Source organism: Manis javanica, chromosome 17, assembly GCF_040802235.1.
Source record: "Manis javanica isolate MJ-LG chromosome 17, MJ_LKY, whole genome shotgun sequence".
NCBI lineage: Eukaryota > Metazoa > Chordata > Mammalia > Pholidota > Manidae > Manis > Manis javanica.
In genome coordinates this window covers 9,761,298-9,788,793 of record NC_133172.1, presented here as the reverse complement: position 1 = coordinate 9,788,793, position 27,496 = coordinate 9,761,298, and the positions used below count along the sequence as shown (strand labels likewise).

Genomic DNA, 27,496 nt, shown 5'->3' with positions numbered 1-27,496 from the left:
CACAAGACACAAAGCTACGCAGGAGCAAAACTTCCCACGGTTCAGCCCAGACGCTTGGGCGTCATTCCTGACGTGCACCCGCGCTGCTTCAACTGAGGAGCCTCTGTCCCTTCTTGTTGCAACCCTTCAGGGACTGAAGCAACACGCCCAAGGTCTTGATTCTTCTCTAGGCTTTATTGTCTAATCTCTCACGGCGGTTACAGCAGTTGTCGGGAAGCTCTCCTCCCTCCCGGCGGGCTCCCTTATATTCAGTCACCCAACCAATCCGGGACAGTATCATGCGTGACCTTTAAGCGGATAGGTGTCATGCACCACTCTAAGCGGGCAGCACGAGCTGTGCATGGGTACGAAAGTCTGCTGGGCCAATCCCCAACAGGGAAGAGGGGAAAGGGTGGTGAGCAGGAAGCAGGCGCCATCTTTAGGGCGTTGTCCAGCTAGAGTGGGGCTCAGCCTCGGCCATAGGCCGGGCCCCCACATCTCCCCCTTTATTGTTTTATAACCAAAGGTCTGTCGGGATCATGCCTGTCTTAGGTCGTCCGGAGTCTGCGGCATTCTTACCCCTCAGGCAACAGACAGCTTAGGTCTGCGCCCTGTCTTAGGTTGATATGCGCAGCTCCTGATCTTACCCGTCCTTGACTACTGATCCAGCATATTAAGCCATACTCTAGGGGAGATGCCTTCCTCTAGCGCTGCCATGGCTTGCAACAGGACCTTCCGTTCTCCCCGTTGCTGTTTTTGTATGGAACAGACTTTCCTCCCGACCAGGAGGAGGCCCACAATTAGCAATATTCCTATGATACCTACACCTGACCAGGCTTTGGTGGCGTTTAACACAGCTTCAGCTATTTGAGCTACGGAGCAAAATTTCTAACCATAGCTGAGTGGTGAGCTCGTCAAGCTCACTGGACCAATTTGTGGTTAACATCTTGCCTAACTGTCTGGACAAGTTAGCAGCTTTAGAATAATTATGAAAAGGAACACCAGTAATACACCCCCATATAAGAATGGATGCAGCCCACAGACAGAACCTCCCCCAAGAGGTCCAATTGTTCTTGAAGAAGGTTCATGTGTTGGTTGACCAAGGCCATCCCATTCTTAAAATGGCAGGAGCAGAAGCAGTGCGATCATCTTGTACCTCTGCTCCGGGGTTTTACACTGCGTATCAGACGTTCAGGCACCCAAACGGGGTTCTGCTGGTTCATTCAGCGTCTCTGCCGTAGGAATGGTGATAGTCAGCGCGGCGGTGGCTGCAGCTGCAGCTCGGCTCCGCCGTCGCCTGCTGTAGGATCCACGGCAGGAGCAGAAGCAGTGCGATCATCTTGTACCTCCGCTCTGGGGTTTTCCACTCTGTGTATCAGACGTTCAGGCACCCAAACGGGGTTCTGCTGGTCCTGTGGAAAAACACAAACCGAGCCTCGGGTCCAGATTATCACTGGGTCCGGGCCTTTCCATGTTCCTTCCAACACATCCTTCCACAAAACTTTAGGCATGTGTTTTGGATTGGATTGTTGGCCGTGCCGCTCTGCTGCACTGCGGCCATTTTTGTCCAGTGTTCTAAAATCTTCTCCTATTCCCCCTTTTTGTTTATATAAAGCATTCTTGAGGGTGAGGTGGGTGCGTTCCACCATACCCTGACCCTGAGGGTTGTCTCTAGCTCCCTGCTGCTCTCATGACACAAAAGGATGTCATCCATATAATGATAGATGATTATCAGGGGAAACTGTTTCCTGACAGTTTGTAAGGCCTTCTTTACATACACATGGTGGGGCTATTCGCCATGCCCTGTGGCAATAAACCTTTGACAGTCTCTGGGGTGAAGCGGGATGGAGAAAAAACAGAATTCCATCCTCTGGGCAGGGCCACAGGGAGAGGAAGGCCTAATTTTACAGGTCCCATAAACTCCATCTGTCTGTTCACTGCCCTGAGATCATGGAGTAATCTCCACTTGCCAGACTTTTTCCTAATTACAAAAATAGGTGTGTTCCATGGCGAGGTAGAGGGCTGGAGGTGACCAGCTGCTATCTGTTCTTGTACTAAAGTGTGGGCTGCTTCCTTCTTTTCTTTGGTGAGTGGCCACTGAGGTACCCACACGGGCCTTTTTGACTGCCATGTTATTTCTATAGGCTGTTTTCCCTCAGTGGCCCCGAAGAAAAACCCAATCCTGGTCCTCCGGGCCCTTTGGGCGGTCTCCCTGCTAAAAGGATTGGTTGTTCTTTCCCTTGGAGATCCTTCCCTAGTCCTCTAGTGCCCGCGTACCCCTGTTTTTTCATTATGGCATTAGACTGCTCACTGTAAAAAGTCTCTGTGGTTAGTTTAACTCTGCTATTAAACCTGTTCTCTAGCTCGTCCCCCGAAAGTTCCCCGTCTTCATCCTCATCAGATGGCAGTCCCTGTTCAGATCCCCCTTCCGATGCCTTTGCGAAGGCATGCTCTTCTCGTACTTCCTCTAATATTTCCTCCCCCTCTTGGATGGCCTCTCGGCAGCTTGGCTTCTGTCCCTTCAGGCAATTTTTTACTCGACCCAAAATAGGGATTGTCCCTGGCGGAAGGGGCTCCCTCTTGTCTGCCCGGCGTAGGTCATTCCCCAGCCTGTCCCATAAAGGGCTGGTGATTTTTCCTTCATCTAAGAACCATGGGGCATGATAGTGTTCAGGAATGCCCTGGCAGTCTTCGTTTTCCAAGGGGTTCCATTAGCTCTAAGGAGCGCTTTCAGAGGTTCCTTGGCCCTCCTCTCTCTAAAGGGGCAAGTATCCTAGTTATGATTTAGATGGACTATGTCGCTAATTCCGCGAACCTTTTGATTTCGTCGCCGCTCTGCCAACCTTCACTGGCACCTCCTCATTCCATATATTATAATAAACAATGTCACAAACACTAACAGGACACACACACTACACATAAACACCCACCGCAACTGCCTGCTGTCTGCCCTGCCACGTATACTTTCAGTTTGCTCGCCGATCCACTCACCCTCCTCGGTTCCCTCTCCCGGTCTGGCCAGCCGACCGAACGGCGTCCAGCGACGTTCATCGGCAGGCACCAGGGTCAGCGGATCAGGTCGCGACGAGGTTTAGCAATCCCGGGGTTCGGCACCACTTGTCGCGACCCTTCAGGGGCCGAGGCAACACGCCCAAGGTCTTGATTCTTCTCTAGGCTTTATTGTCTAATCTCTCACGGCGGTTACAGCAGTTGTCGGGAAGCTCTCCTCCCTCCCGGCGGGCTCCCTTATATTCAGTCACCCAACCAATCCGGGACAGTATCATGCGTGACCTTTAAGCGGATAGGTGTCACGCACCACTCTAAGCGGGCAGCACGAGCTGTGCACGGGTACGAAAGTCTGCTGGGCCAATCCCCAACAGGGAAGAGGGGAAAGGGTGGTGAGCAGGAAGCAGGCGCCATCTTTAGGGCGTTGTCCAGCTAGAGTGGGGCTCAGCCTCGGCCATAGGCCGGGCCCCCACACTTCTCTTCCCCATTCCACTCTTCCCCTGTATCTCCCGTTAAGTACTTAGAATTTTCTTATATATTAGTTTTTTTCTCCATGTTTCATGCAGCTATGAATAAAGGTTGTTTTTATCTTCTCTTTGCTTCATAAGAAATAGCCTATTTTACACTGTTCTGCACCTTGATTCTTTTCCATTAACGATATATCTTAGAAATCTTTCCGCATGAGTACATCAGGGAGCATCCTCAGATGGATATTTTAATACATCCACTGCAGGTTAATTTCCTTCCTTAGAATCAGGCAGCACCAGACATCAGTCCAGGTGAGTGCCTGGAGACCATCTTGTCTGGAGTCTTAAAATGGGGTTTAGGGTTTGTTTTCAGGGGCCTGTGAACTCTGAAGCTTCAAGCATGTTGCATTAGAAATGGCCTTTTTAGGGGATAGAGCGTGGGGTCCATGGTTTTCAGCACATCCTCAAAGTGGTTACCTGGAGTCGGGGGTGGGATGGGAGCTGGGGAGATAAAGGGACATGGTGGGAGGGAGAGCTTTCATTGTATGTCCTTTCATACATTTAAAATATTTCTGAACCCGGAATGTGGAATACCTGTTAAGGGTGGGAGGGAGAATTTAGAGTCTTTCCTGTTTGCTTGTTCCATTAAGTCAAAAAGCATTAGCTAAGGGCCAATCCCCTGTAGGCCTTGCTTGGCTGCATAGGTGGAGGGCAGTGTCCTTCAGCCTGCTGAGAGGGGCCACCGGACTGTGGGGGTCCAGGTATACACAGATGCTCTTCAGTGGACTGGGGATCTGGAATCCTCACAAAAACCTGGCCAGTCTGCCTGGTTTTACAGGACCCAGACGCCCAGAGGGCTGGGACCCCCACAGGACACATGCTGAGCCAGGGCAGAGTTGCCTGTGGCTGCCCTTGCTCTCACACTCTCCCGTGGCATAGACCAGGGGAGCCTCTCTTGGCAGGTGGAGGGGTCCCCAGAGATCGCCTGTTCAGACCTTCCCTAGCCGTTTACGTCAGGGACTTCTTGGGGAGGCAGGGAGGCAGCCGGTGGCTCAGCTGGGCCACGGCCTCTGAGGCCCTGGACCTCAGGGCTCCATGGCTTCTACAGGCAGAGACAAGTCCCCGTGTCTGATTCTGCCCTGTGGTGTGGTTTGGGACTCAGCAAGGAGGCACCCCACCACACTAGAATTCCCTCAGAGTATTTCTCCATTCCAAAGTTTTTTGTATTTCTTTTTCCTATGATGAAAATAACAATAGCTACACTTCTAAAGTACTGAATGTACCAGGCTCCATTCTAGATGATGTATGTATTTATATGTGTGTGTGTGTGCATCAATCTTTGTGTGCATATAAGTGCATTTAATGCTTATAAACAACCCTATAGGTAGTGTTGTTATCCCCATTTAACTGTTGAGGAAACAGAGGCCTAGAGAGGTCGAATCTTCCCTGAGGTCATGTAGTTGGTAAGTGGCAGAGCTGGGCTTCAGATCCGGGAATTACAGCTTAGAAACTGAGCACCTAACCTCTCTGCTGTATTCCTTACATACTTGCAATTATTTCATAAGTACTTGTCTCGTTGAACAATTACACAGCAGCATGTATCTGAGGGACTTGAACTAACACAACAGAAGTTTATTTCTCTCTTATGTACCACTGTGGCCCTAGACAGACCACAGCCCTGCACTCTTCTGCAGCCCAGGTTCCTTCCTGCTTTCCACGCTTGCTAGGTTTTGCCCCTTATCCCCGTGGCTTAAAATGGTTGCTGAAGATCCAGCTATCTCATACACATTCCACAAAGGAAGGAAAAATCAGGGAAGGGTGCTTTTTTTCTTTAAGGACATTTCCCAGAAGTCCAACATAAAGCATTATTTTCACATTTTATTGGCCAGGACTTAACCAAATGTCCACACCTAGCTGGACGTGCAGCTGGAATTGTCTTTATTCTGGTTAGCTGGGGGGCCCACCCAGCTAAACTTTAGGAGTTTTCTTTTTGAGAGGGAAGGAGCAGGTGGATATTCGGAAACATCTAGCAATCTGCTACAGTTTAGTTTGGGGGCTTTTGTTTTGTTCATTAAAAAAGTTTTTTTTTGCTTTCGAAAAGAAAAACATGAAGAAGAAAGTAAAAGTCATGTAAAGATAATCATCATCCTTTGTATTTGTGGTGACCCTTGGACATGTTGATCAATATGCACGCTGCTTTTATTATGCAGAATTTCTAAAAGCAGTGTTGTGTGTGAGGGCTTTTTGCTTTGTTTTTGTTGATCCCTATGCTTCCCATACTTCCCCAAACCTAGGAACCCATGTTAAGGTCTGATGTGTATCATTTCATACCTTGCTCTGTTTTTATGCCACTGGAAAGGTGCACATACTGGGTTTTTTGAAGGGGGCGGGGAACAATTGGTTTTTGCTTTTTCTCGTGGTGAAATACAACATAAAACTGACCATTGGGACCATTTTTAGATGTACATTTCAGTGGCATTGAGTACATTCCATGTTACTGTGCAGCCATCACCACCATCCAATTGTAGAACCTTCACCTCTCCCCAACCTGAGACTCTACCCTGATTGAACACTAAGTCCTGCTTGTCCCAACCCCCTAGCCTGGGTTTGTTGTTTTTTGATAACATAATTCATTCTAGAAAATGGAATCATATTCTATAAACTTTCCTTCACCTTGCCTTTCTCTTAACAGCATATCCTGGAAATACGTCCAAGCCTGTGACAATTGACTGACTGCGTAACATGATGTTTATTCAGTTTATGAATTGAGAAAATGAATCTAAAATATTTGTTTTAATTAAGACAGCATCATTTTGTTTTTATTTCTTTTTCTGTAATTTTGCGTATGGTGCTTCTGAAGGTCTTTTGATAGAAATTTTGAGGGTTTTATAACAAATTCTGAAACCTGAGAGTTCCAGGGCTCTGAGTTTCTTCTCGGTTTGTTTTGGGTCTGTTGTCTCTGCCGGCTCTTGCTCACGGTGTCTTGTTTACTGTGTGCCTGGCCGTGTCGGTCATTATACTTGAAAAATTATTTATAGGGTTAATTGCAGTCCTAGGATGAATATATTTGCCTCCAGAGAGACTTGCTTTACTTCTGCTGGCTGCCTGGGGCACTGTCCCTCCGTGGTCTCCTTGCCATAGTCAAGGCTCTGGCCTTGCCTGCGTGGTGTGTGACTCCTGGGGACAGCTAGGCAATTCCTGCTTCCCCCGGTTCCTGGCATGGTGCCCTGTGGGGTCTTAGCCTCTCACGGGGTGGGTCTCTGGGTACCTCTCTGTGAGCTCTGAGCTAACAGTCCCTTACTCATCAAAATACCTAGCACATGTCCTCAGACACAAGAAACTTCCCATGTTTCTTTACTTCTTTAGGGTCCAGTCTTCCCTTCAGTTTTTGCCTGGTAAATCTTAAGTCTTGTCCATTCTTCAGTATTTTAAGAATATATATTTCCATATATTCATATGTAAACAATAAAAATATGTAAGAGAACACGTATGAGCAGAATATATTCTTGCTATATCAAGATATACAATTATATATATATATAAAACTGATATTGATACATTCTTAGTGTGTTTTTTATCAAGCTTTTCCAGATTGTTGCCAATAATAGACTTGGTCTGAATAACCTAGCCCAATATTACTAAAAGTAGGTACTAACCCATTACTATCTGCTTTTCCAGTTTTCAGTTGATTGAAGTTCTAAAATGTTGTTTTCTCTGATTCTTAGGGCTCTCTCACTTTAGGATTCCAGGGAACTGGGACGTTAGGATTTCTGAGTACAAGGTTTCAAGAATCCAAGACATCTTGTCCTCTCAGCAGCCCTATGACTGCTCTCCCAGGGGCCCTTCCAGCTTGGTCACCAGCCCTGGGTCAAGCCCCAGCAGGGGCCCAAGGGGGTCAGGTGGATCCTGCTGGAAAGAAAAGGCCTGGGGACTCACCTCCTGCCCTGCTTCCCTCCTCAGGATCTTCATCATCTGGGCCATCAGCAGCTGGTTCCGTCGAGGGCCGGCCCCTCAGGACCAGGCAGGCCCTGGAGGAGCCCCACGCGTCGCCAGCCGCAACCTGTTCCCCAAAGACACTTTAATGGTAACTGCTGGCTGGGAGGCTAGACACAGGAGATGACAGCGCAAGGGAGGATGTTGGGGAGTGACACAGGCAGCCGGACAGACAGGTCCCTGGTCAGTGTCAGCCCTGTGAACAGGCCGGGCCTTGAGGAACTCTAGGTCCATCCCCTGCCTTGACACCTGTGTCACTCAAGCAACACCCTCAGGGAAAAAGTACATTCTTTTGGTTTTGTGGTGGCACTGTCTTCGGCAAAGAGGGATGTCAAAGGTTCCACTCAGTTGTTTAAAAACTGTCCTAATGGGGTCCTTAGGTCCATATTTTCTTTCAAAAGTATGTTCAGGCTTCAAATGGGCAGGGGAAGAAGGAGATGCATGCTTTTGCTGCAGGGTCTGGAGTGGCCAGTGTTTGGGAGCATGCGCAGCAAGTGTTGAGACCCTGGTGGCCTAGGCTTCTCCCTCCTTTGCAGTTCTCGGCAGCTCTGGGGTTCCCAGCTTCCCAGAATCCTAGTTAGCTAGGGGGGTCGCTGCTCAGTGGCTCTTCATGGTGGGCCGTCAGGGTTCTGACCCAGGGTGGCCACTGGGACTTGAAGAGAAGGGAGTTCTCAGAGGCCCAGCCCCTTGCTTCCCCCGCCTTCTCGGTAGCCGGCTAATACTCTTGCAGCTCCTGACTGTACTTTACCCATGAGCCTGCAGAGCTCTGACTAAGAGAGGACTGGCTGTGGGACACCGAGAAGGGACACGATAATTCAGGGGGACCCTGATCCCTTCTCACCCCAAATTCTAATTGTTCATAGAAGTTAGACTCAGCCCAGGACAGATGTGGTGGGGGTCTGAGAAAAGAGAAAGTTTTTTCCACCAGCTGCTCCTCTTCTCTCTCCTAACCCTCCCTCCCTTCCCTCCACCAAATTGTTTCTGTCAGTGCGCTGGCCACTGCCACAGCTCTTCGTCTGTCTGCCTTGAGAGGCTCTAGTGAGCAGCCCTAAGCTCCGTCTTCTCCCCTTCCAACAGAACCTGCACGTGTACATCTCAGAACATGAGCACTTTACAGACTTCAACGCCACATCGGCCCTCTTCTGGGAGCAACATGACCTTGTGTACGGCGACTGGACCAGTGGTGAGAACTCAGATGGCTGCTACGAGCACTTCGCTGAGCTCGACATCTCGCAGGTGGGCATGGCTCCTGGTTTCTGGCCCCGCGGCTGGTCTCCTCACACTGAAGGGCCTTTCCTTGAACCAGCTCTCAGTCCTGCCATTTAGAATTCAGTCTCTAGACCTGGCTGTGCTCTTAGTTCACGTGCTGTGTGACCACAGGCCAGTCCCTAAGGTCTCTGGGCCTTCGCTTCCCCATCAAAAAATGTGGATGGGTTGCTATGGGCCTGGGATTCTCCAACTGCCTCCAGCATTATGTAAACCTGTGGTTTAAGCAGTGGAAGATCAGTGATTGTCCTCGGGGGCATCTGGTCATCACCGTTCATCAGGCAGCTTGTTGGAAATAGTCAGCGCTGATTAAGCACCTGCTAAGTGTAGGGCACCAAGTTAGGCCAACAGGTAGAAACGTAGCCACCCTGTGAAGTGGGAATTGTTGTCTCCATTTGACTGACTAAGAAGGAAACTGAGGTACAGAGAGGTTAAGTGACTTATCCAAGGTCACATAGCTAGTGAGAGATTCAAATGCCAGCTCTTTTTCTCTGGGCTCTGGCAGCCTCAGGTTCAAATCCTGCCTCCTCTAGGAAGCCCTCCATGAAACCCTCACTTGGGCAGCCTTCCTCTCTGGGCTCTCACATCACTGTGGGTCATTGTCTGGACATAGGACTGTGAGCCCTCTGAGGGTAAGCCCAGGGGCCATCTGAGTCACTGCTGTTGCCAGTCTGCCCAACACGGGGTTGGGAGCAGAAGCTGTGAATGTGGTGACTCGGTGAGTCAGTGAATGTTGCTCTCTTCCCTTCTGGGCCGTCCTCTCACTTATTTCTCCTCAGCAGGCCTCCTCAGCCCCTTGGGGGCAGCAGGGGTGCTGTCTGCTCTGTCTCGGCCTTGGTCTGTCTGAGCGCCCAGAGGCCGGGTATGGACAGTCTTCCTGAGGCAGGCAGGGCCCTGTGCAGTGGGCGGCTCCCACCGAGCCCCCGGGCCCCTGTCTGGGATCCTGGAGAGGCTGAGGGGCAGCAAGTCGGGCCGCTGCCACTAGAACTGCTTCCGAGGACTCGGGTCTGACCCTCCTCCCCTGCTTTGGGGTGGGACGGTGGCTCAGTCATACCTGATTTTAATTTATGGAGGTGACTGCGTGATGACATGGAGAGGCCAGGGCTGTTGAAAGGAGAGTTTACCACTTACATTTCCCAAGAGAAGGGGTCTGCCACTCCGTGTGGGGCCACAGGGGAAGCTCCAGGTTGGTCAGGAGCAGCAGGAGCTGGGGGAGCCTGGGCCAGAGCCCTTGTTGGGGTGTCTGCTGGAAGGGCGAGCTAGGGGAAACGGCTGAGGGTTGGCCGGCCTGAGTACTGTCAGCTCTGGCCTGGAGGGGTGAGCTTAGTTGTCTGACACCTGCTCCTGGGTGATTTAAGGCAGCTTGGTGTGAAAGTTGGATGGTGGACCTGGGATCGGTCGATTTGCATATAAGAGGTGTGTTCTGAGGTAGGTAAGAGGTGTATTTAAAAGGCAGGGAAGTAAGGAGGACACAGTGTAGCCAAGTGGACCCAAGTTCTGTGGGAAGATCAGACAGAGGGCTCACACGGGGCCTTCGCCATCCCTCTTCAGTTTCCTCCTCTGTATCAGGTGAGAGTGAGATCGTACCCACCCACCCCTCCACCTCGGCAGATAGGTGAAAGGCAGGGGCAAAGGTGAGACACAGACAGTGGCAGGCAAAGCCCCACAGGTGCCCACAGACTGGGGAGCACCGACTCACGGCACATTATGTGCCCCTCTGCTTGGGCCCTGCTTGCATCATCTGGAACCTGGGGGTGACACGACCCACCGCATAAGGTGTATGTGTGCACACAGTGCAGAACCGCCAAACTAGCAGTTACCCCTTGAAGAGCTGGGAGCAGGATCTGGCCCTGTTTCATTGTGTGACACACTAAGGTCCTCTGTACCCAAGCAGCCATGCCGGTGCTCCCCGGCAGTCCTCCAGGCACTCACATCTGCAGCCTGCAGGTGGTGCAGAGGCTCAGTGAAGCGGAGCCTGCGGTCACGCGTCCATGGTGTGTGGAGCTGGGGTTCGAACTGGAGTCTGCCTGGCTCCAGTGTTTGCTCTTAACCACTCGGCCACACTGCCCACCCTCAGTGCTCGGTAAACGGACACCTGGCGGGAGCGGGAGTTGGAGGGGCTCCAGCGTCTCCTCCCCTCTGGTTGGCCCTCTTGCAGAGCGTCCAGCAGAATGGCTCCATCTACATCCACGTCTACTTCACCAAGAGCGGCTTCCACCCAGACCCCCGGCAGAAGGCCCTGTACCGCCGGCTCGCCACAGTCCACATGTCTCGGAGTAAGTCACCCCCACTGTGGAGACCCACTGTCCAGGCAGTGGCCTCCTGGGCTCCGTGGGCTGGCATGGCTGGCCTCAAATCCCATGTTCACTGGGCAGGCAGAACCCTGTGTCCAGGGAGGCTGGGACTGGGGGGCTGGGCTCAAGCCCCACCCACCCTTTGTGCCTGTGTGGACGCCTATGGACAGATAGGAGGGGAGTGGGCTTAGAGTGGAGCAAAGGGCTTCTGAACAGGAGGAGACGGTGTTTACATAAGGGAAGGTGGGTTGACTTGTGCACAGTACCCTGCCTGGTAGCAGTAGATGCTCAAAAGTAGTTTGCGAATGAATGATGGGTTGATTGAATAGCAGAGGGAGACCAGGAGGACCTTGGGGATTGGTTTCATCCAGTGTGATCTCTGGGCGGTGTCTGTGGCCTGCACAGGCCGTCCCCACAGACATGTCCCTGCAAGTGGGATTCGTCAGGGGTTCTGGGTTAAATGTGCCTGTGCCTCGGAGGTTGCCTTGACTGTGACCCAGGTGTAGGTCATGTTGGTGGTCAGTGTGACACTTGTTGGTTGGCATGGTCTGCAAATAGAATCTGCAGCCTGTGGACCTGAAAAGCCCACCGGGATCATCCAGGCCTCCTCTCCAGAAAAGCCCCCTTTCCCCACAAAGGGCCAGTAATCAGTTCTCCAGAGCAACGCCATCCCAGAGAGAGCCTGTGCCAGCCACGGAAGTCATTCTCCGTTATCTAGTGGCCAAGTTAAAAAAAAGCTAAAAGAAACTATAAAATTGATGTTAGTAGTAATTCTGTTGAGGTCAATAAATTGTCACTTCAACAAGTAATCAGTATAAAAAATTAACAACATATTTTACATTCTTCTTCCTCGGCACTGTTTCCAAATCCAGCGTGTGTTTTGCACTCACATCACATCTCAGTTGGACCAGCCAGTGTCATCAGTGCTCAGTAGCTTCATGTGGCCAGTGACCATACTGGCTGGTGCAGGTCTAGAGGCTTTAACCCCGAGAAAAGGGGGCTCTTTCCTTCCCGTGGAGGCCAGATCCTTCTCATATGATTGCGTCTGAATGCTGCTATCAAGTTAGAGAATGTTGTCCACCCGAGCCAAAGCCTCTCTCCCGTGTCTCCCCCTCCAGGCCCTCTAGGGCTGGGCCAGGCATGGCTCCTTCCTTCCCTGGACAGCCTCTCCCGGGTGTGGAACAGCAGCAGAACCTGTCCCTCTGGAATCATTCTCCAGGCTGCCCACCCTCGAGTGTTTGCTGCTCTCCCTGGACATGGGGGCAGTGTCTCAAATGAGTTAGTAGTGATAGACATGCTAGGCTAATATTCGTGTTAACAGTAATAGCAGCAGGCCCTGGGCTGAAACTTAAACTTTAAGTTCCCAGAAGTATTTTTGAATGTAAGCTTGTCCATAGAATCCAGAAGCCCTAAGCCCTGGTTCTGAGTGGGCGGGAGGGATCTGGGCTCTGAGGTTCGTGCAGATGTGATGTGTGGGGATGTACACGCTGCTTGGCTCGCTCAGGAGAACAGAGCCACTTCACAGTGGTCCTGCCACCAAGAGGTGGTGCTTTTATCTGCATTCTCCAGATGAAGGACCACGGCCCAGGGAGGTGGTGTAGCTCATCAACTTCCCTCAGCTGGTGGGAGACAGCCAGGACGTGGCCCCAGGGCCCCTGCTCCTGGCCCACTCCCTTTTCCGTTTCCCCATCTCTCCCTGGCCCTTGGGGGCAGGGTGGAGAAGTCCGGGGAAGGGCAGGCCATGTTTTGTCTCAGCATAAAGACTAGCTGAAAAGTTCCAGGCCAGGGTGGAGGAGGGGAGATGGAACATAAGCAAACACCAGCTTCTTTCTCCTGGCAAATCCTGACAAGGTTCAGCAGGGTGGCAGCCTGGCCTCTGCAAGAGGGACTTAAGGTTCGCTCCTGGCTGGGGAGCCCCCGCCCCAAAGTACCTCTCACATGGATGGCTCTAGCCTCTCCCGGAACTGTCTGCAGCTCATGAGCTGTTTCTGTTCATGTGTTCTGCGAGTTGTCACGAGGCACCCGCTGTTGGCCCAGCCGTTCCTGGGGTCGACAGACTGGTTGAGGGGACAGACAGCAAACAAGTCAACCAACGGGTGGGTGAATATGGGGCCGTGAGGAATCGTGGTGAAGGTAACAGGATAGGAGGATGGCGGGGCAGGGAGGCTGTGGGAGCTGGGCATTGACCCAGGGGTCTGAAGGGCGAGGGGGAACCCTCCAGGCGGGTTCTGGCACAGTGGGTGTGTGCCAGGGAGCCGGGGCAGCACACCCCAAGGCCCACGGCTGCCATACTTGAGGACAGGAGTGAAGCAGGTGAGGGTGGGAGGTCAGAGGGGCCCTGCTCGGGCGGCGGGAGCTCTGAGACAGCAGGATGACATGAGCAGGTATTTGGTTTAAAAGAATCACTGGCCACCTTGTGGAGAGAAGGTCATAGGGGGCAAAAGTGGTCACCCAGAGGCCAGTGAAAAGGTGACTGTGGCCTCCAGGGTGGGGACACCGTCGAGGCAGGGGACGTGGCTGGCCTGGGGTGGGGCTCTCGAGGTGGGACGAGTATTGGATTCGGGGCATGTGCTGGGGGGTGTCCTCAGGACACGCCAATGGAATGGATGCAGCAGACCTGGAGAAGGAAGACTCCGGGGTCCTGCCTGGGGTAGTTGGGTGGGTGTTCATGTCTCTGAAGATGAGGAAATGGGCTGGATGAGATTCATAAGACAGTTTGGGCTCTTGGTTACCATTATCAGTGTGGGGGTGGGAAAGTGGGAGCCGGGAGACCAGTGAGCAGCTCCTGGGCAGAGGTGTGGCATCTGCATCCCACAGACGCTTGCAGGGCTCCTGTCCACCCCTCCCCCACCTCCCTCCCACAGTGATCAACAAATACAAGCGCCGGCGATTTCAGAAAACCAAGAATCTGTTGACAGGAGAGACAGAAGCAGACCCAGAAATGATCAAGGTAGATGTGAGCAGAGCTGTCGGGCCTCGGGGTACATCAGCGCCATTCACAGCCCAGCAGCCAGCCCGGTGGATTCTCGTCCAGCACCACCACTGAGGTGCTCTGGGTCAAGCCACCGCACCTCTCTGAGCCTCAGTCTCCCTCTCTGAAAACGGGGTTAGGGGTGAGAGCTGCCTCCCGGAGTGGGGAGGATGCCACACCAGTGGGGAGTGTGCCGGGAAACCTCCTGCCGGCTCTGTTGGGAGAGTCCCGTCATCATTCCTGTTTGCTGATGAAGAGACTTGCCTAAATTGTCACAGCCCAGAAGTGACTGGGCTGGGATTCACACCCAGGTTGCCAGGGGCCAGGGCCTGGGCTCAGCCTGGCATAGAGTACGCTAGGTCCCATAATGTGGCTCCAGTAGGAATACTCTGGGTGGGCTGGGGGTGCCAGGGGCGCTAACATGTGGTGGGTGCCAGGAGCCTTCCTCTTTCCTTGGAGTGGTTTCGGGCGGGGATGGGTGGCCTCAGGCGTGGGGGCTGCATGTGGGTCCTGCATTCATGCTGTCGCAAGGCTGGGCTTTGCAGCCTGACACACAATCCCACCCCTATGTGCGGGGCCTGGGCTTCCTGCTTTGTCAGGTGGCTGGGGGCATCCAGGGCAGTGGGGCCTGTAAAGGTGGGCGGAGGTCTGGCCGGGGTGAGCCCTTGGCCACCAGTCGCTGTGGTGGCTGCTCTTCTGCTGTCGTGGTTGTCGTGGGAGCCCTCAGGAGGAAGCGGCAGGTGCCTCTGAGGCCCACCACCTCCCGTCTCCCCTCAGAGGGCCGAGGACTATGGGCCTGTGGAGGTGATCTCCCACTGGCACCCCAATATCACCATCAACATCGTGGACGACCACACGCCGTGGGTGAAGGGCAGCGTGCCTCCTCCCCTGGACCAGTGTGAGCTCCTGACCTGGCCCTTCCTTGCTTCCTGGCCCCACCCTTTGCAAGATCGGACTGGCTCTCCACTGTTCCCAAGCACCCCACCCTGCCCCCTGCCACCCCCTTCTCTCCTGTCCTCTGCCTTCCACAAACCCTGGTGACTCCAGTTTTGCCCACCGTGTATCAAAGTGGGTCTGCACACAAGTCTCATCCAGCCCACAAGCTGTTTTCCAGAAATGGGTATCAGCTACCAACTTTTGGAATTGGGGCAGCACCACTTAGAAGACCAGACTTCTGGCTTACAAAACCCTGATCCAGAGTAACCCACAGGGCAGCCATGGGGTAGGGCAAGGGTGCAGCTGTCCCCTTCAGTTGGTGCCTGCCCAGCCCTTTCTACCCTGTCCCCTCCAGTGAGGTCAAGCAGCCCTTCAGCTCCCATGGTGTGGCAGAGAAATGTTCCCTGTTCAGTCTCTGTGAGAGGAGCCCCCTTGGGTCCCTGAATTTGCCACCTTTGTTCTCAGAGGCCTGAGGGGTCTCCCTGTCTCCTCGAGGGTACCTGTGGCCTCCAGCCCAAGCTAAGTGGCGTCCTGCCCCTGTGCCCACAGACGTGAAGTTCGACGCGGTGAGTGGTGACTACTACCCCATCATCTACTTCAACGACTACTGGAACCTGCAGAAGGACTACTACCCCATCAACGAGAGCCTGGCCAGCCTGCCGCTGCGTGTCTCCTTCTGCCCGCTCTCGCTTTGGCGCTGGCAGCTCTATGCCGCCCAGAGCACCAAGTCGCCCTGGAACTTCCTGGGCGACGAGCTGTACGAGCAGTCAGACGAGGAGCAGGACTCGGTGAAGGTGAGGCAGGGACGGGGCTTCCCAGCACCTGCCCAGGCTGCAGTGGGGGCGGGAGGGTACCAGACTTGCAGCCTGGGGACCTCTGGCCCGTGCCTGCTGGCCCCCAGTTTCACAACCTCCCAGACCCCTCCCTGTAGCAGGCAGGAAATGCTGAGGGTCCCTCCAGCCCTGCTGACTCTGGGGTCCTGTCTCTGGAGCCTCTGCCGTCCTCCTTGTCACAGCTCTCCTGTTGGTTTGTGGGGCCTTCGGGTCTGGACCATCTCCCCGCCTTTGGGCTCTGACTCCATGTCTCTGCTTCCTCTCACTGTGTCCTTGACTTCCAGTCAGTGCCTCCATCTTTCCCTCGGCCTGTGTCTGTGACATTGAGACTCAGCTGTGCCTGCCTGGGGTTGTCCCCAGTGTGGGGTTTCTAGTCCTCACTCCAGCTCTCGCTTCATCCCTCCCTGTCACCTGGCCTCTTGGCCGTCGCTGCCTGTCCGTCTCGCTCTTGCTGGTGCGGCACTCGCCCACCTCTCCGTGCCCATCTGCACATGTTGACCCACTCTCCCCCTGGCCTGCATGCTCTCCTCCTCTCTGGGCAGCCATGGGGTCTGCTCTTCTGGGGCCTAGGGGAAGGAGAGCAAGGCCTGCTAATGAAGGTGCTGCATCAGTCACCCCACACACAAGGGCTCAGCAGTGCTCACAAACCTCTCCCTTGGTCTGCACCCCCAGGTTGCCCTTCTGGAAACCAACCCCTACCTGCTGGCACTCACCATCATTGTGTCCATTGTCCACAGTATCTTTGAGTTCCTGGCCTTCAAAAATGGTAGGGGCGGGACCCTGGGGCCTTCTGGGAGGCCGTGGGGGCTGGGGCTGGAATGGCACATGGCAAGGGGCTAGGGCTGCCCCCCTGCTTTTCCCCACCTTCCGCATAGGTCTCCCCCTACCTCAGGTCTCTCAGCCTCAGTCTCCACAGGCCTGAGGAGGACTTGCCTGGGCTCCAAAACTCCCAGCCCAGAAACTCCCACTGGGCGGGTGTGGTGCTGGGGGAGGGGCTGGGCCTGCTGCTCGGTCTGAAGCCAGGAGGCAGGGCCGGGGAACTCCGAGGCCAGGAGCAGGGAAGCCCCGCGGTGGCTCCCACCACCCTGCCTGTCTGGCTGCCTGTTGGGGAAGGCCCCTTGGGGCTGAGTGGACGGGGTCCACCCAGTGGGAAGGTGATGGCCCTGTCCCCAAAAGGCCCCTAGGTTCCAAGGCCACCAAGGCTGATGGCCAGCAGCGGAGGGGGACTGGCTACGTGCCAGGCAGTGCTTTGTTCTGAGCACCCCGCCAGTTAGCTGAGTCCCCACAGCCGTGGCCCTGTGAGGAAGCCTGTCATTAGCTCTGTGCTTACAGGTGAGGGAGTGGAAGCTTGGGGAGGTAAGGTAACCTCCTTGCAGTCAGAGTTCTGAGGTGGTTCGGCCGGGCAGCTGCTCCAGCACCCACTTTGGTCCTCTAGGCCCTGTGGGCTACTTCTCCCTTCCCTAGAGAGCCCGTCTCTGGGAGCGCCGAAGGAGCCTCTGAGGGATGCCTGCTGTTCTGCAGCTTCTGGAAGTGGCAGTAGTAATAATGAGTATTCGTACTAGTACTGTCATTAATTATCATTATCACGACACTGCCATGACTGAGAGTTACCTTATGGAAGATTATAACATCAGTAAGTGGTTCTGCCCACCAGCAGGGAGGGAGTCCATTGGCCTGGGCATGCACCCGTTCACAAAGCCTAGGGTCCTTTTCCTGGTGAGAAAGGAAGGCACAGAAGAGGTAGTCCCTTACTCAGGGTCACCCCGCAGGGGTGTGGGCCTTGGGCAAGCCTAGCTTCACACTGGTGCTTGCTGCCTGTCTGCTCTAAAGGTGGGACTCGGATTCACCCGTCCCCACCAGAACCCCATCTCCTGACCTATTCTTCCCAGTCACACCTGGGGGTGTGCTGTGAGTGTCCCCTTCAGATCTCCTTGGTGCCTGATGGTCTGATGGGAGAGGGGTGTGCTGCCAAGTGCTGGAGCTCCCGAATCAGAATCGGCAAGGCAGGGCAGATGGCCGGGTTCACAGCCTTGGCTCACAGAGTGCAGAGCTGGCCCTGTGACCTTGGGCCTGACCTTGCCTGTGGAAGACAAAGGCTGGGTCGTCCCCCTGTGGCCGCGGGTGTTAGGTGCTCCTGTGCTCAGCCCAGCCAGGGTCCAGCAGTGCTGCTCTCCGCCTTTGGCTGATGGGGAGACCCAGGCTCAGAGGGGCTGCTCTGGGCCCTGTGGGTGGGGCTCACGGGGAGCCTGAGAAGGAGCTCTGATTGGAGGCCAGGGCCCAGGCCTGTGTCTGTGCCCTGAGCGTGTCTGTGGGCCAGTTCCCTTCAGGTTTTGGGGCAGCAGGCTGGAGGAGGTGGTCCTGAAGGGTGTGTCCCAGAGCTTCCCACTGAGAGGAGGTAGCATGGCACCAGGTGGGACACCAGGTCTGGTGTCACGTTGGCCCAGCTTCCATCCAGGTTCTGCTGGGCCAGGCTGTGTGGCCTCCGGGAAGTGGCTTGTCTGATTGGCCCTTAGCACGTGGCACTTGGTGATATGGCAGCGGTCACTGTCACATCTTGCCAGTTGAGGGACTGTATCCTGTGGGGGTACAATGTAGGACTGCCAAAGTCCTGCCTGTGTGGTGCTCTGCATGGCATCTGTGAAGGAGAGACTTTTCAGGGTGGTGGGGAGCGTAGTAGGCAACCTCCCCCAAGCAGACCCAGTGCCACCAGGGCTCTAAGGAGGGTGGGGCCTCAGGCAGCTGCAGGAAGGTCTGGGAGGCTCAGCATCCTCCAGCTTCCCCCAACTCTTGTGCACAGACATCCAGTTCTGGAATAGCCGGCAGTCCCTGGAGGGGCTGTCCGTCCGCTCCGTCTTCTTTGGCGTTTTCCAGTCTTTCGTGGTCCTCCTCTATATCTTGGACAACGAGACCAACTTTGTGGTCCAGGTCAGCGTCTTCATCGGGGTTCTCATCGACCTCTGGAAGATCACTAAGGTCATGGACGTCCGGGTAAGGCAGGGCTGCCATGCTCTTTTGGGGACCACCAGGGGTTGGGAGGGGGAGTTGTCTGGCCCAGCCAGACCCTGGAGCTGGCCCCTGGGGGTTTCCCAGTGCCTGCCACACTCCCAGGACCAAGGGGATTTTCGAACCAGGGGATTTTTTGGGTCACATGTGGGGCAGGGGAACTGGGAACAGTGAGGAGGGGCAGCAGCTAGAACTGGGGTGGGGGTGGGAGCCATTGCAGCAGCTGACCACGGTCTCCCTCCCTGTCCGCAGCTGGACCGGGAGCACAGGGTAGCAGGACTATTCCCCCGCCCAGTCTTCAAAGACAAGTCCACCTACGTCGAGTCCTCGACCAAAGTGTATGACGATGTGAGTGTCCCCCACGGAGGGCCCCAGGGAGGGTTTCTAAACACCACACAGTCCTGGGAGACCAGGCGATAGGCAGCGGGTTGGGGGCCAGGGCATCTGCTTCTTGACTGACGGTCCCAAGCTTTATGGCCTGTGTCACACCCTCCGGTGTCTCCTGCCTGCCATATATACTTTCTAGCCAAGTCCAGAGTTCCCAAGGTCACCTGGAAATTCCCCTGGGCCAGCCTGTCAGACCAGGTGTGGATGAGTGAGGGCAGGGAGCAGGGCTGCCAGGTGGGACCTGAGGAGCTGAGTCCCAGCGCCCCCCTTGCCTCGCAGATGGCCTTCCGGTACCTGTCTTGGATCCTTTTCCCGCTGCTGGGCTGCTACGCCATCTACAGCCTCCTGTACCTGGAGCACAAGGGCTGGTACTCCTGGGTGCTCAGCATGCTCTATGGCTTCCTGCTGACTTTTGGTGAGCAGGCCCCTGTTGTGCTCAGCACCCCCAGCTGGGGCAGGCGTTCAGCAAGCATTCCTCAGCCCCATGCTGGGCCGTGCTGGGGTGCGCCTGGGATCACATCAGCTTGGCCCTGCCCTCCTGACACTTAGGTCCAGTGCGGACGACGACTCATCCCCAGATAGGGGCAACCCAGGGTGGGCATGGGTGATGTGTGGGGAGCCTTGAAGGGAGGCCTGGTTCAGTCTGGGTGTCAGTGAGGGCCCCCAGGGGCTGGGAATGGTGCATTTCAGTTGCCCTCGGGAACTCAAACTAATAAACAAGCAGACAAGTTCTGTGAAGGGGCTGAAGTGAGGGGTGCACGTTAGAGGGTGGTCAGGGGGTTCTCCAGGAGGTGGTGTATAAACAGGCTTGAAAGAATGGAGAGGAGGGAACTTTGTAAAGGCCCTGAGGTAGGGTATGCCTGGGGGTTGGAAGACACCCAGAAGCCAGTATGGCTGGAGCAGAGTGAGAGGAGAGGCTGGAAATGCAGTCAGAGAGGTCAAGGGTCAAGACGCCCCTTCCTCTGCTCATGGATGGCCCTTCACCACTGCTGCAGGCTTCATCACCATGACACCCCAGCTCTTCATCAACTACAAGCTCAAGTCTGTGGCCCACCTGCCCTGGCGCATGCTCACCTACAAGGCCCTCAACACCTTCATCGATGACCTGTTTGCCTTTGTCATTAAGATGCCTGTCATGTACCGGATCGGCTGCCTGCGGGATGGTGAGGCCCGGTGGGCTGGCGGGAGGCTCCTGCCAGCGTTGGGCACCGGCAGGGCTCTGGTGCCAGGGAGATGCCCCGGCCCCGGCTGGGAGCTCCGTCTGAGGGGTTCAGCTCAGTCTTTGCAGGACCACCTCCCCCGCTTGACGGCCGGCCCAGTGGGCCCCTTCTGCTCACACTGGTCTCACCCCCAGATGTGGTCTTCTTCATCTACCTCTACCAACGGTGGATCTACCGCGTCGACCCCACGCGGGTGAACGAGTTTGGCATGAGCGGTGAGGCCCCGACAACAGCAGGAGCACTCCTACCCTCCCCCGCCCCCGCCCCCGCCGCAGACAGCACTGCAGCCCGGGAGGAGGCCTCCACGCCCCTGCCCGCCGAGCCCACCCAGGGGGCCAGCTCCACCACCGAGGTCCAGGAAGCCCCTCCAAAGCCAGCAGAGGACAAGAAAAGGGATTAGCCGCTCCTGGTCCTCCTCGTCCACTCCAGTTCCTGGTGACCACCGCCCCAGTGGCTCCGGCCCCCCGCCTTCCCTCCCTGTCACCCTTTCCCTGGACAGATTGGGCTGGGGTGGCGGGAGGCCCCCCTCGGGCCAGGGCCCAGTGTGTGGTGTGGGGGCCAGGGCACATTGTTTGTGGAGGCACCATCTGTCCGTCCGTCATCTGTGTTTCTAGCCATCTCGTCCTCCAGCCCAGCACCATTGGGAATCATGGTGAAGCCAACATGGCACTGCCGAGGGGGTGGGCTAGGCGGGGGAGCGGCCACGGCCCCTCTGGGATGCTCATGGCCGTCCATCATCTTGTCCCTTGTCCCCCGGCCACCCCTCTCCTCCCAGACCACCACCCTTTAACACAGTCTGGATTTAATAAATTCATATGGGTGTTTAACTTAAACTTGACAACAGCCCCTGGTGCATTCCTTCCTCTGCCACCCTGGAGAGCGGTTTCGCCAGATGTGGGTTGCGCTCCTGAGTCTGGCAGGAGATCTGCCAGGTGCTGAACATGGTGAAGTGAGGACAGTGACCTCTGGGGCAGGCCCCTCTCAGCAGTCCTCCAAGGGGACTTCTGTGACTGTCTCCAGTTCACAGATGGGAAGGCTCTTTGCCATGACCTCACTGCGCCTGTGCCCACTGATGGTTTCCCAGCCTCAGGCCGCCAGGCAGGGCAGGAGTGCAGGCCAGCCATGAGTAGAAGCCCACCCCTGATACATTCCAATCTGGCTTCCTCACTCAGCAGCCCTGGGACCTTGGACATACAACCTCACTTTGGGCTACGGACTTGCCTCTCAGGGTGGCAGCATGGGCAGGGGGTGAATCCTCAGTGGGGACCCACTGTAGCACTCTAACTGCTGAGGATGCAGCCAAGCTCTGAGTGCGTGGCATGTAAGCCTTCCCAACAGCCTGGGTGCAGGGACTGCTCACCCACTTTACTGATGAGACTGAGGCCTCGGCATCACTGCACGGAGGGGTTGGGACCCTACATCCCCAGATTGACTCTTTCCAGTTGGTCTCGTCAACACTGCGTGGAGAGGAGGCCTAGGGCCCAGGACCACACCAGTTCCCTCAGGCTCCACCTGCCACCAGTCCTGCAGAGCCAGGCAGGGAATCCATGAGGTCCTGATGCTGGTGCTGAGAGCTCAGGTGTACACACATACAGTGGGCTCCACCCCTCAGGCAGGACAGACGTTCCACTAGCTCCCCTGCTCTGCCTCATTCCATGGCTCCCAGTGCCCAAGGAGAAAGTCCGGGCTCCCCAGCAGGGCTCTGCTGGGCTCCTGGGAACTGAGGGGCACATGGGCTCTCAGACTGCTGCCACTCACTGCCCTCATCACGCCGGCTCCTCCCACAGCTGCACACCAAGCCGTTGGCAGGCCAGGCCCCTCACCTGTATCCCACAGTTGCTTGGGAGTCTTACCACTTCCACTTAGACCACCTGGTCCAGGCTCTCTCTCAGCCCCTTGGGCCCCCACCCAGCATCCTTCCTGGTCTGTCCCAGACCTCCTCTCATTCACTTTCCATCCAGCAGCCAAAGAGAACTTTCTGATACACAAATGTAACTGCCTATCCCCACCTCAGAACCTACTGTGGCTCTCCAGTACCCTTGGGATAAAAGCCCAGGCTCTCCTGGCTGGTGAATGCAGTCTGTCAGAAAGGGGGCTTCCTAACCTGTAGAGCCTCATTTGCTTTGCTTTAACTTGCCATGATCTCTTTCCTACTGGTTCTAGACCATGCTTTTTCCTTACCTGGGACACACTCCACCAGGCACACAACTCTACCTCACCTTGCCCTATGCATCCTCCAGGTTGGAGCTCCAATGTCTCCTCCAGGAAGCCCTCCCTGACCACCCTTCGGGCACTCCACCATACCCTAGCTCGCTGGGTTCCCACATCCCAGCCCTTCCTGCTATGGACCATCACTTCCTGGGGACATGTGGAGAAACTGACAATCAGTCAACAAATGCTCCTAAGCCCCTCCCTTGGGCATTGCCCTGAGCTGGGTGGGAGGGGCTCTGTGTTCACACCTGGGACCAAGACAGTCCCAGGCCTGCCCTTGTGGGGCTCAAGTCCAGAAATCTGGAGTGCTGAGGATTTCTGGCATGTCCTAGTTATTCAGCAACAAGCAGGTGTGAAGCCTGACATTTGCAAGGGGCAGTGGGGAATCAGGCAGGCTCCTGGTCCTATAACAGGAGCCACTGTTTGACACTCCTGATCATGAGCCAAGCTCCAGGCTCAGTGCTGTGTACGGCTTGCTTCATCTATTAAATTTAATTATCAATGTCCCCGTCACCTTCGGCCATGGCTCTCCTGCCATCTCCACTTCTTCCCCAGTTGTCACTCCCCTGCAGCCTCCTTGCCATTCCTTGAACATGCTCTGGACATATTCCTACCTCACAGCTTTTGCACCTGCTGTTCCCGGGGCCTTGGACACTTCTCTAGATACTCACATGGATCCTTCACCCTTTCAGCTCTCTGCTCAAATGTGGTCTCAGACTATCCCTGAATGTCTTAACCCAAACAGTACCCTCCAGAGTCGATGCATTTGTCCTGCTTTATTCTGCAACACTGTCATCACTACCAGACATGTATTTGTTTATCTGTAGTCCATCCGTCCTCCCCTTGGGTTTCAGCTCCATGCTGGGAGGGGCTCTGTTGCTTGCTATGTCCCAACTTTTGGAACAGTGCCTGGCGCTGTTACACTGTAATAACTACTCTGCAAGTCAGATGTTCACAGGTGCGAGTGAGAAAACTGCAACCTAGAGAAATTAAGTAATTGCCCAAGGTTTCACAGAGTAATGTGACACAAGTATTTAGAACTGTGCCCAGCACACACGAGCTATATGCAGGAGTCAACTGCAATTATTAGTATTTTATTTAATCTTCACAACTAACCTTTTATTAGACCCATTTTACAGATGAAGGAACAGGCTCAGAGAGAAAGTCAGTTGCCTAAGGTCACACAGTGGGTAAATGGGAGACTTAGGATTCGAACCCAGGAAGTCTGACTCAGGACCCTCAAACTACCACCTCTCTTGCAATGCTTTTATTGTATGCAGACTACAGTCTACAAGCCCAATCCAGCTTTTCCTAGTTTCTGTGTGATTTTTACATTTAAGTGGTTGGGAAAAATCTCAGTATTTCATTTCATCTGAGAATTATATGGAATTCAAATTTCAGTATCCATAAAATACTGTTTTATTGGAATGCAGCCATGCCATTGAGACTGGCGCCAAATACATTTGCTATCTGGTTCTCTATGGGAAAAGTGTGCTCGGTATTTTGCGTTTGGTAGTAGTTCTCCAACTTGACCTTACCTGCACATCACCTGAAGGGCTAGGGGCCGCACTTTGAGAACTGCTGCTGTACATTATTCTGCCTCCCGTGAGCAGGTTACAGGCTTGGCTTGTGAGTGCTGTGTCCTGGTGCTCAGTGCAAACTCTGGCACACAGAAGGTGCTCAGAAAGTGTATATTGAATGAATCAGTGAGTCCATGTGGGCTACAGAGATAAGAGGTGGAACACTCAAATTTTACACAAGTAGACTTAGGATTCCAAACCCTGACTCTGCGGTCTGAGGGTGCCTGGCATTCAAGCTGGAACCTTATAGTCACCCAGGCATTCACAGGGACGGGAGGTTTGGGAGTGTGATCTAACCAATGGGATGCCTCTCTTTGAGTCTTGGTCTCCTCTGCAATAATCCTATCACATGCCTCTAATGCTGTTGCAAAATATAAGCATCTGTGAGGCGCCCAGGTAAGCACATTGCTCAGGGGCTCTGTATGTACACTGGGGGCTACACAGCTTAAAGTGTTCTGGGCTTGGAGGGGCTGTGGGGAGGAAAGAAACATCCATTCATTCAATAAGCATTTATTGGAACCTACTGTGTTCCAGGTGATGTTCTAGGTGCTGGGGATACAGCAAGGAATGAGTCAAATCCTAGACCTGACATTTTACCGTAAATGTTTAGGTATCTTCACTCCCAATTTATAGATGAAGAAACGGAGGCATAAAGAGATGATTGAGGTTTATCAACGGCTGCTGTAGCCCTGGTATCCTCCTGACCGTGAAGCTTCCCTTCCAGCCCGAGAAACAGGTTCAAGTTCCACTGGCAGACCTGGGCGACAGACCTCAAATTCCCGACTTGTTCCATGGGTAGCGGTCCTCAGCAGGCCTCAGTAGTCTCCGCCTGAGCAATGGGCAGCGGCTTCTACCCGGCCCCTCCTGTGCGCCCGGCCTCCTCTTCCCGGCCGGCCCCGCCCCCGTGGCCACGTGACGCGTGGGGGTTTTCCCGTTCCTTTTACGTGACGTCACGGTGGGGTGCCGGCCAATGGGCACGCAGGCCGGCGGCGCCGGGGAATTCCGCCGCCCCGCCCCCGCCCGCCGCCCGCCCGGCCCGGCCCGGCGCCCCCCGCAGCCCCGGGCGCCGCGCTTCGTGCCCGGCCTGCGGCCCCAGTCCCTGTGCGGCTCTCCTGGCCCGCGATCGTCCATCGGACCGTGCCGCCTAGCTGCCCGGCCTGCCCGCGTGTGTGTTTTGGTCTGGGCTGGCCTCCGGGCCGTTCGTCCCCGCTGGTCGAGCCATGCCGAGTCGTCGCGTAGCTAGACCGTCCGCTGCGCCGGAGCTGGGGGCCTTGGGTAAGCGGGACCGGGTTTCAGGAGAGGAGTCTGGGGAGGGAATGCGTGGGTTCTGGGGGTCCCGGAGTAGTCTGAAGGTTCCTACAAGAGTCTAGGGATTTTGCGGGGAGAGTGTGAGGGTTCTGGGGACACTGTATTAAAGGGAAGGAAGGCAGAGGATGGTGACGGGGTCTGGCCCAAGGTAAGAGAGAGGCGTCCCACTCTGGAGTGAGAAGGGGGCGGGGCCTGACCCTGGGGCAGAGAAGGGGGCGGGGCCTGACTCCGAGAAGGAGTGGGACCTGCTCTGGAGGGCCGGGGGCGGGACCAGACTCCGAGAGGGGAGAAAAAGGGGTGGGGGCGCTGCCTGGCTTACAGGGGGGCGGGGCTCGACCCTGAGAGCGAGGGGAGGGCGGAGCCTGACTCAAATTAGGAAGCAGGCTCCCACCCAGAGTAAGAGAGAAGGCGGAGGGCTTGACTCCGAGAAGAAAGGGGGTGGGGCTTGTCTCAGTAGAGAAGCGGCTGGGTCAGAGAGAGAAAGGGACCAGCCTGGCACTGAAAAAGTGACGGGGTAGAGTCAGACCCTGAGACAAGGAAGGGGGTGGGGGCTTTCCTAACTGAGGTTCAGAAGGGCTCCTTCAGGCTCGACCTTCAAGGAGGGAAGGAGCGGGCCTGGGTGTGATGAAGGACGAGGTGCTTGGCAAAAAGTAAGGAACCTCCGTGAGTTAGGGCAGTAAGCCAGTCCAGACCCTTTGGGCGGAAAGGGCGAGGGGCCGGATCCAACAGGGTGGGGCCAGGAGAGGAACGTGGTGGGGCTTGGGAAAATCTGATCCTCCCGCTGCGTCTCTATCGCCTGCTAAGTCGTGCCTCCCACTCTGCAGGGTCTCCGGACCTCTCCTCGCTCTCGCTCGCCGTTTCCAGGACCACGGGTGAGCAGTTCCTGCCCACCTGCGCGCTCAGGACGGGGAGGGGGCATCCTGTGGAGGTGGCAGTGGGCACACCTCTGTCTAGGGGTTTCTTCGAGGTCCATCTAAGCTTTCCTCTAATGGCTTTTGTCCCTCCCTGCCCCTTGAGATGGGGCCCCCAGGTGCCCTTCCCCTCCCTCCCCGGGTGATTAGAAGCTGGACAGGTCAAACTAACCACCTATTCACGCTCTTAAGATGTGTGAAGACACTCTTAAGAAGAGGTGTCTTCTTTAGAGATTGACCATGGTAGTGCAGAGGGTAATAATTACAGGCTGATGCCACCACCCCCTCATTGTGTGAATGTCTGCAAGTCACTTCCCCTCTCTGGGCCTCAATTTTCTTGATCTGTAAAATGGGCATAATATCAGTGCCTCCCCTTTAGGGGGATTGAGAGGATTTAATGAGCTGCTTCAGGTAAACTTTCAAAGCAGTGTCTGGCACACAATAAAGGCTTAATAAGTGTTAACTGTTAGTGGTATAATAATAGTAATTATTATTAGACAGTCTACAACAGTGGTTCTTAAACCTTTCTGTGCATCAGAGTCACTCTGGGAGTTTGTTAAAACAGATTATTGGGTCCCACCTCTAAAATTTCTGATTCAGCAGGTCTAGGATGGGCCCTGAGAGTCTGTATTTCTAACAAGTTCCTAGGAGATGCTGAGAACCACAAGTCTGTAAGGCCACTTGGCCTGTGCCATCTAAAACGTAGTGCTGTCCAACGCAATGTAAAGTCATGGTCAGATGACAACACCATCTCTTATCAGTTTGCTGGAATTTGGAGGAAGGGATTCGGTCCTGTTACCATGAAAACCCAGTGGCCCCAGTGGGCTGGGTCTGAGCCTCTGTCTGGAGGTAGAATCTGGGCATGGACCCCAGAGGCATTGGCTTGGCTATGGAGGAAGCTCTGTAGGTTCTCTAATAGGTCTGTGAGTTTAGGCGATAGTGAAAGGTAGGAGATGGCATTAGGCTCAGGTACTGCCCAAGCTCTGGTTCTGGACAGGAACTAAGCTGAGACTTTTCTGGCCTAAGACCTAGACCTTTGGTTTCAGTTGAGAGTAATTTCTGGCATCATCCATTCATTAAATATGTATGCCCCTGTTCTATACCTGGTCCTGTGGTGGGCAGTGCTGAGAC

At 55.0% G+C, this 27,496-nt stretch overlaps 2 protein-coding genes across 5 annotated transcripts in view; both read left to right on the top strand.

Annotated features, from left to right (window-relative positions):
- Positions 1-21,188, top strand: part of CLPTM1 (CLPTM1 regulator of GABA type A receptor forward trafficking) — a 28,644-nt gene extending 7,456 nt beyond the window's left edge. For both annotated transcript variants that reach the window (XM_017671302.3, XM_037005452.2), the window contains exons 3-14: positions 7,413-7,536; positions 8,523-8,681; positions 10,870-10,987; positions 13,870-13,955; positions 14,754-14,874; positions 15,462-15,706; positions 16,418-16,511; positions 18,543-18,733; positions 19,001-19,096; positions 19,415-19,550; positions 20,131-20,298; positions 20,490-21,188. In XM_017671302.3, coding sequence (XP_017526791.3) covers positions 7,534-7,536; positions 8,523-8,681; positions 10,870-10,987; positions 13,870-13,955; positions 14,754-14,874; positions 15,462-15,706; positions 16,418-16,511; positions 18,543-18,733; positions 19,001-19,096; positions 19,415-19,550; positions 20,131-20,298; positions 20,490-20,755 — 1,683 coding nt within the window. In that variant the 5' untranslated portion in view covers positions 7,413-7,533 and the 3' untranslated portion in view covers positions 20,756-21,188. The remainder of the gene's footprint in view (positions 1-7,412; positions 7,537-8,522; positions 8,682-10,869; positions 10,988-13,869; positions 13,956-14,753; positions 14,875-15,461; positions 15,707-16,417; positions 16,512-18,542; positions 18,734-19,000; positions 19,097-19,414; positions 19,551-20,130; positions 20,299-20,489) is intronic.
- Positions 21,189-25,153: 3,965 nt separating this feature from the next.
- RELB (RELB proto-oncogene, NF-kB subunit) overlaps positions 25,154-27,496 on the top strand; it is a 35,961-nt gene continuing 33,618 nt past the window's right edge. Inside the window, exons 1-2 of one of the 3 annotated variants that reach the window (XM_037005480.2) lie at positions 25,154-25,421; positions 26,279-26,326. In XM_037005480.2, coding sequence (XP_036861375.1) covers positions 25,367-25,421; positions 26,279-26,326 — 103 coding nt within the window. In that variant the 5' untranslated portion in view covers positions 25,154-25,366. The remainder of the gene's footprint in view (positions 25,422-26,278; positions 26,327-27,496) is intronic. The other 2 variants (XM_037005479.2, XM_073225881.1) reach the window with 2 other exon arrangements.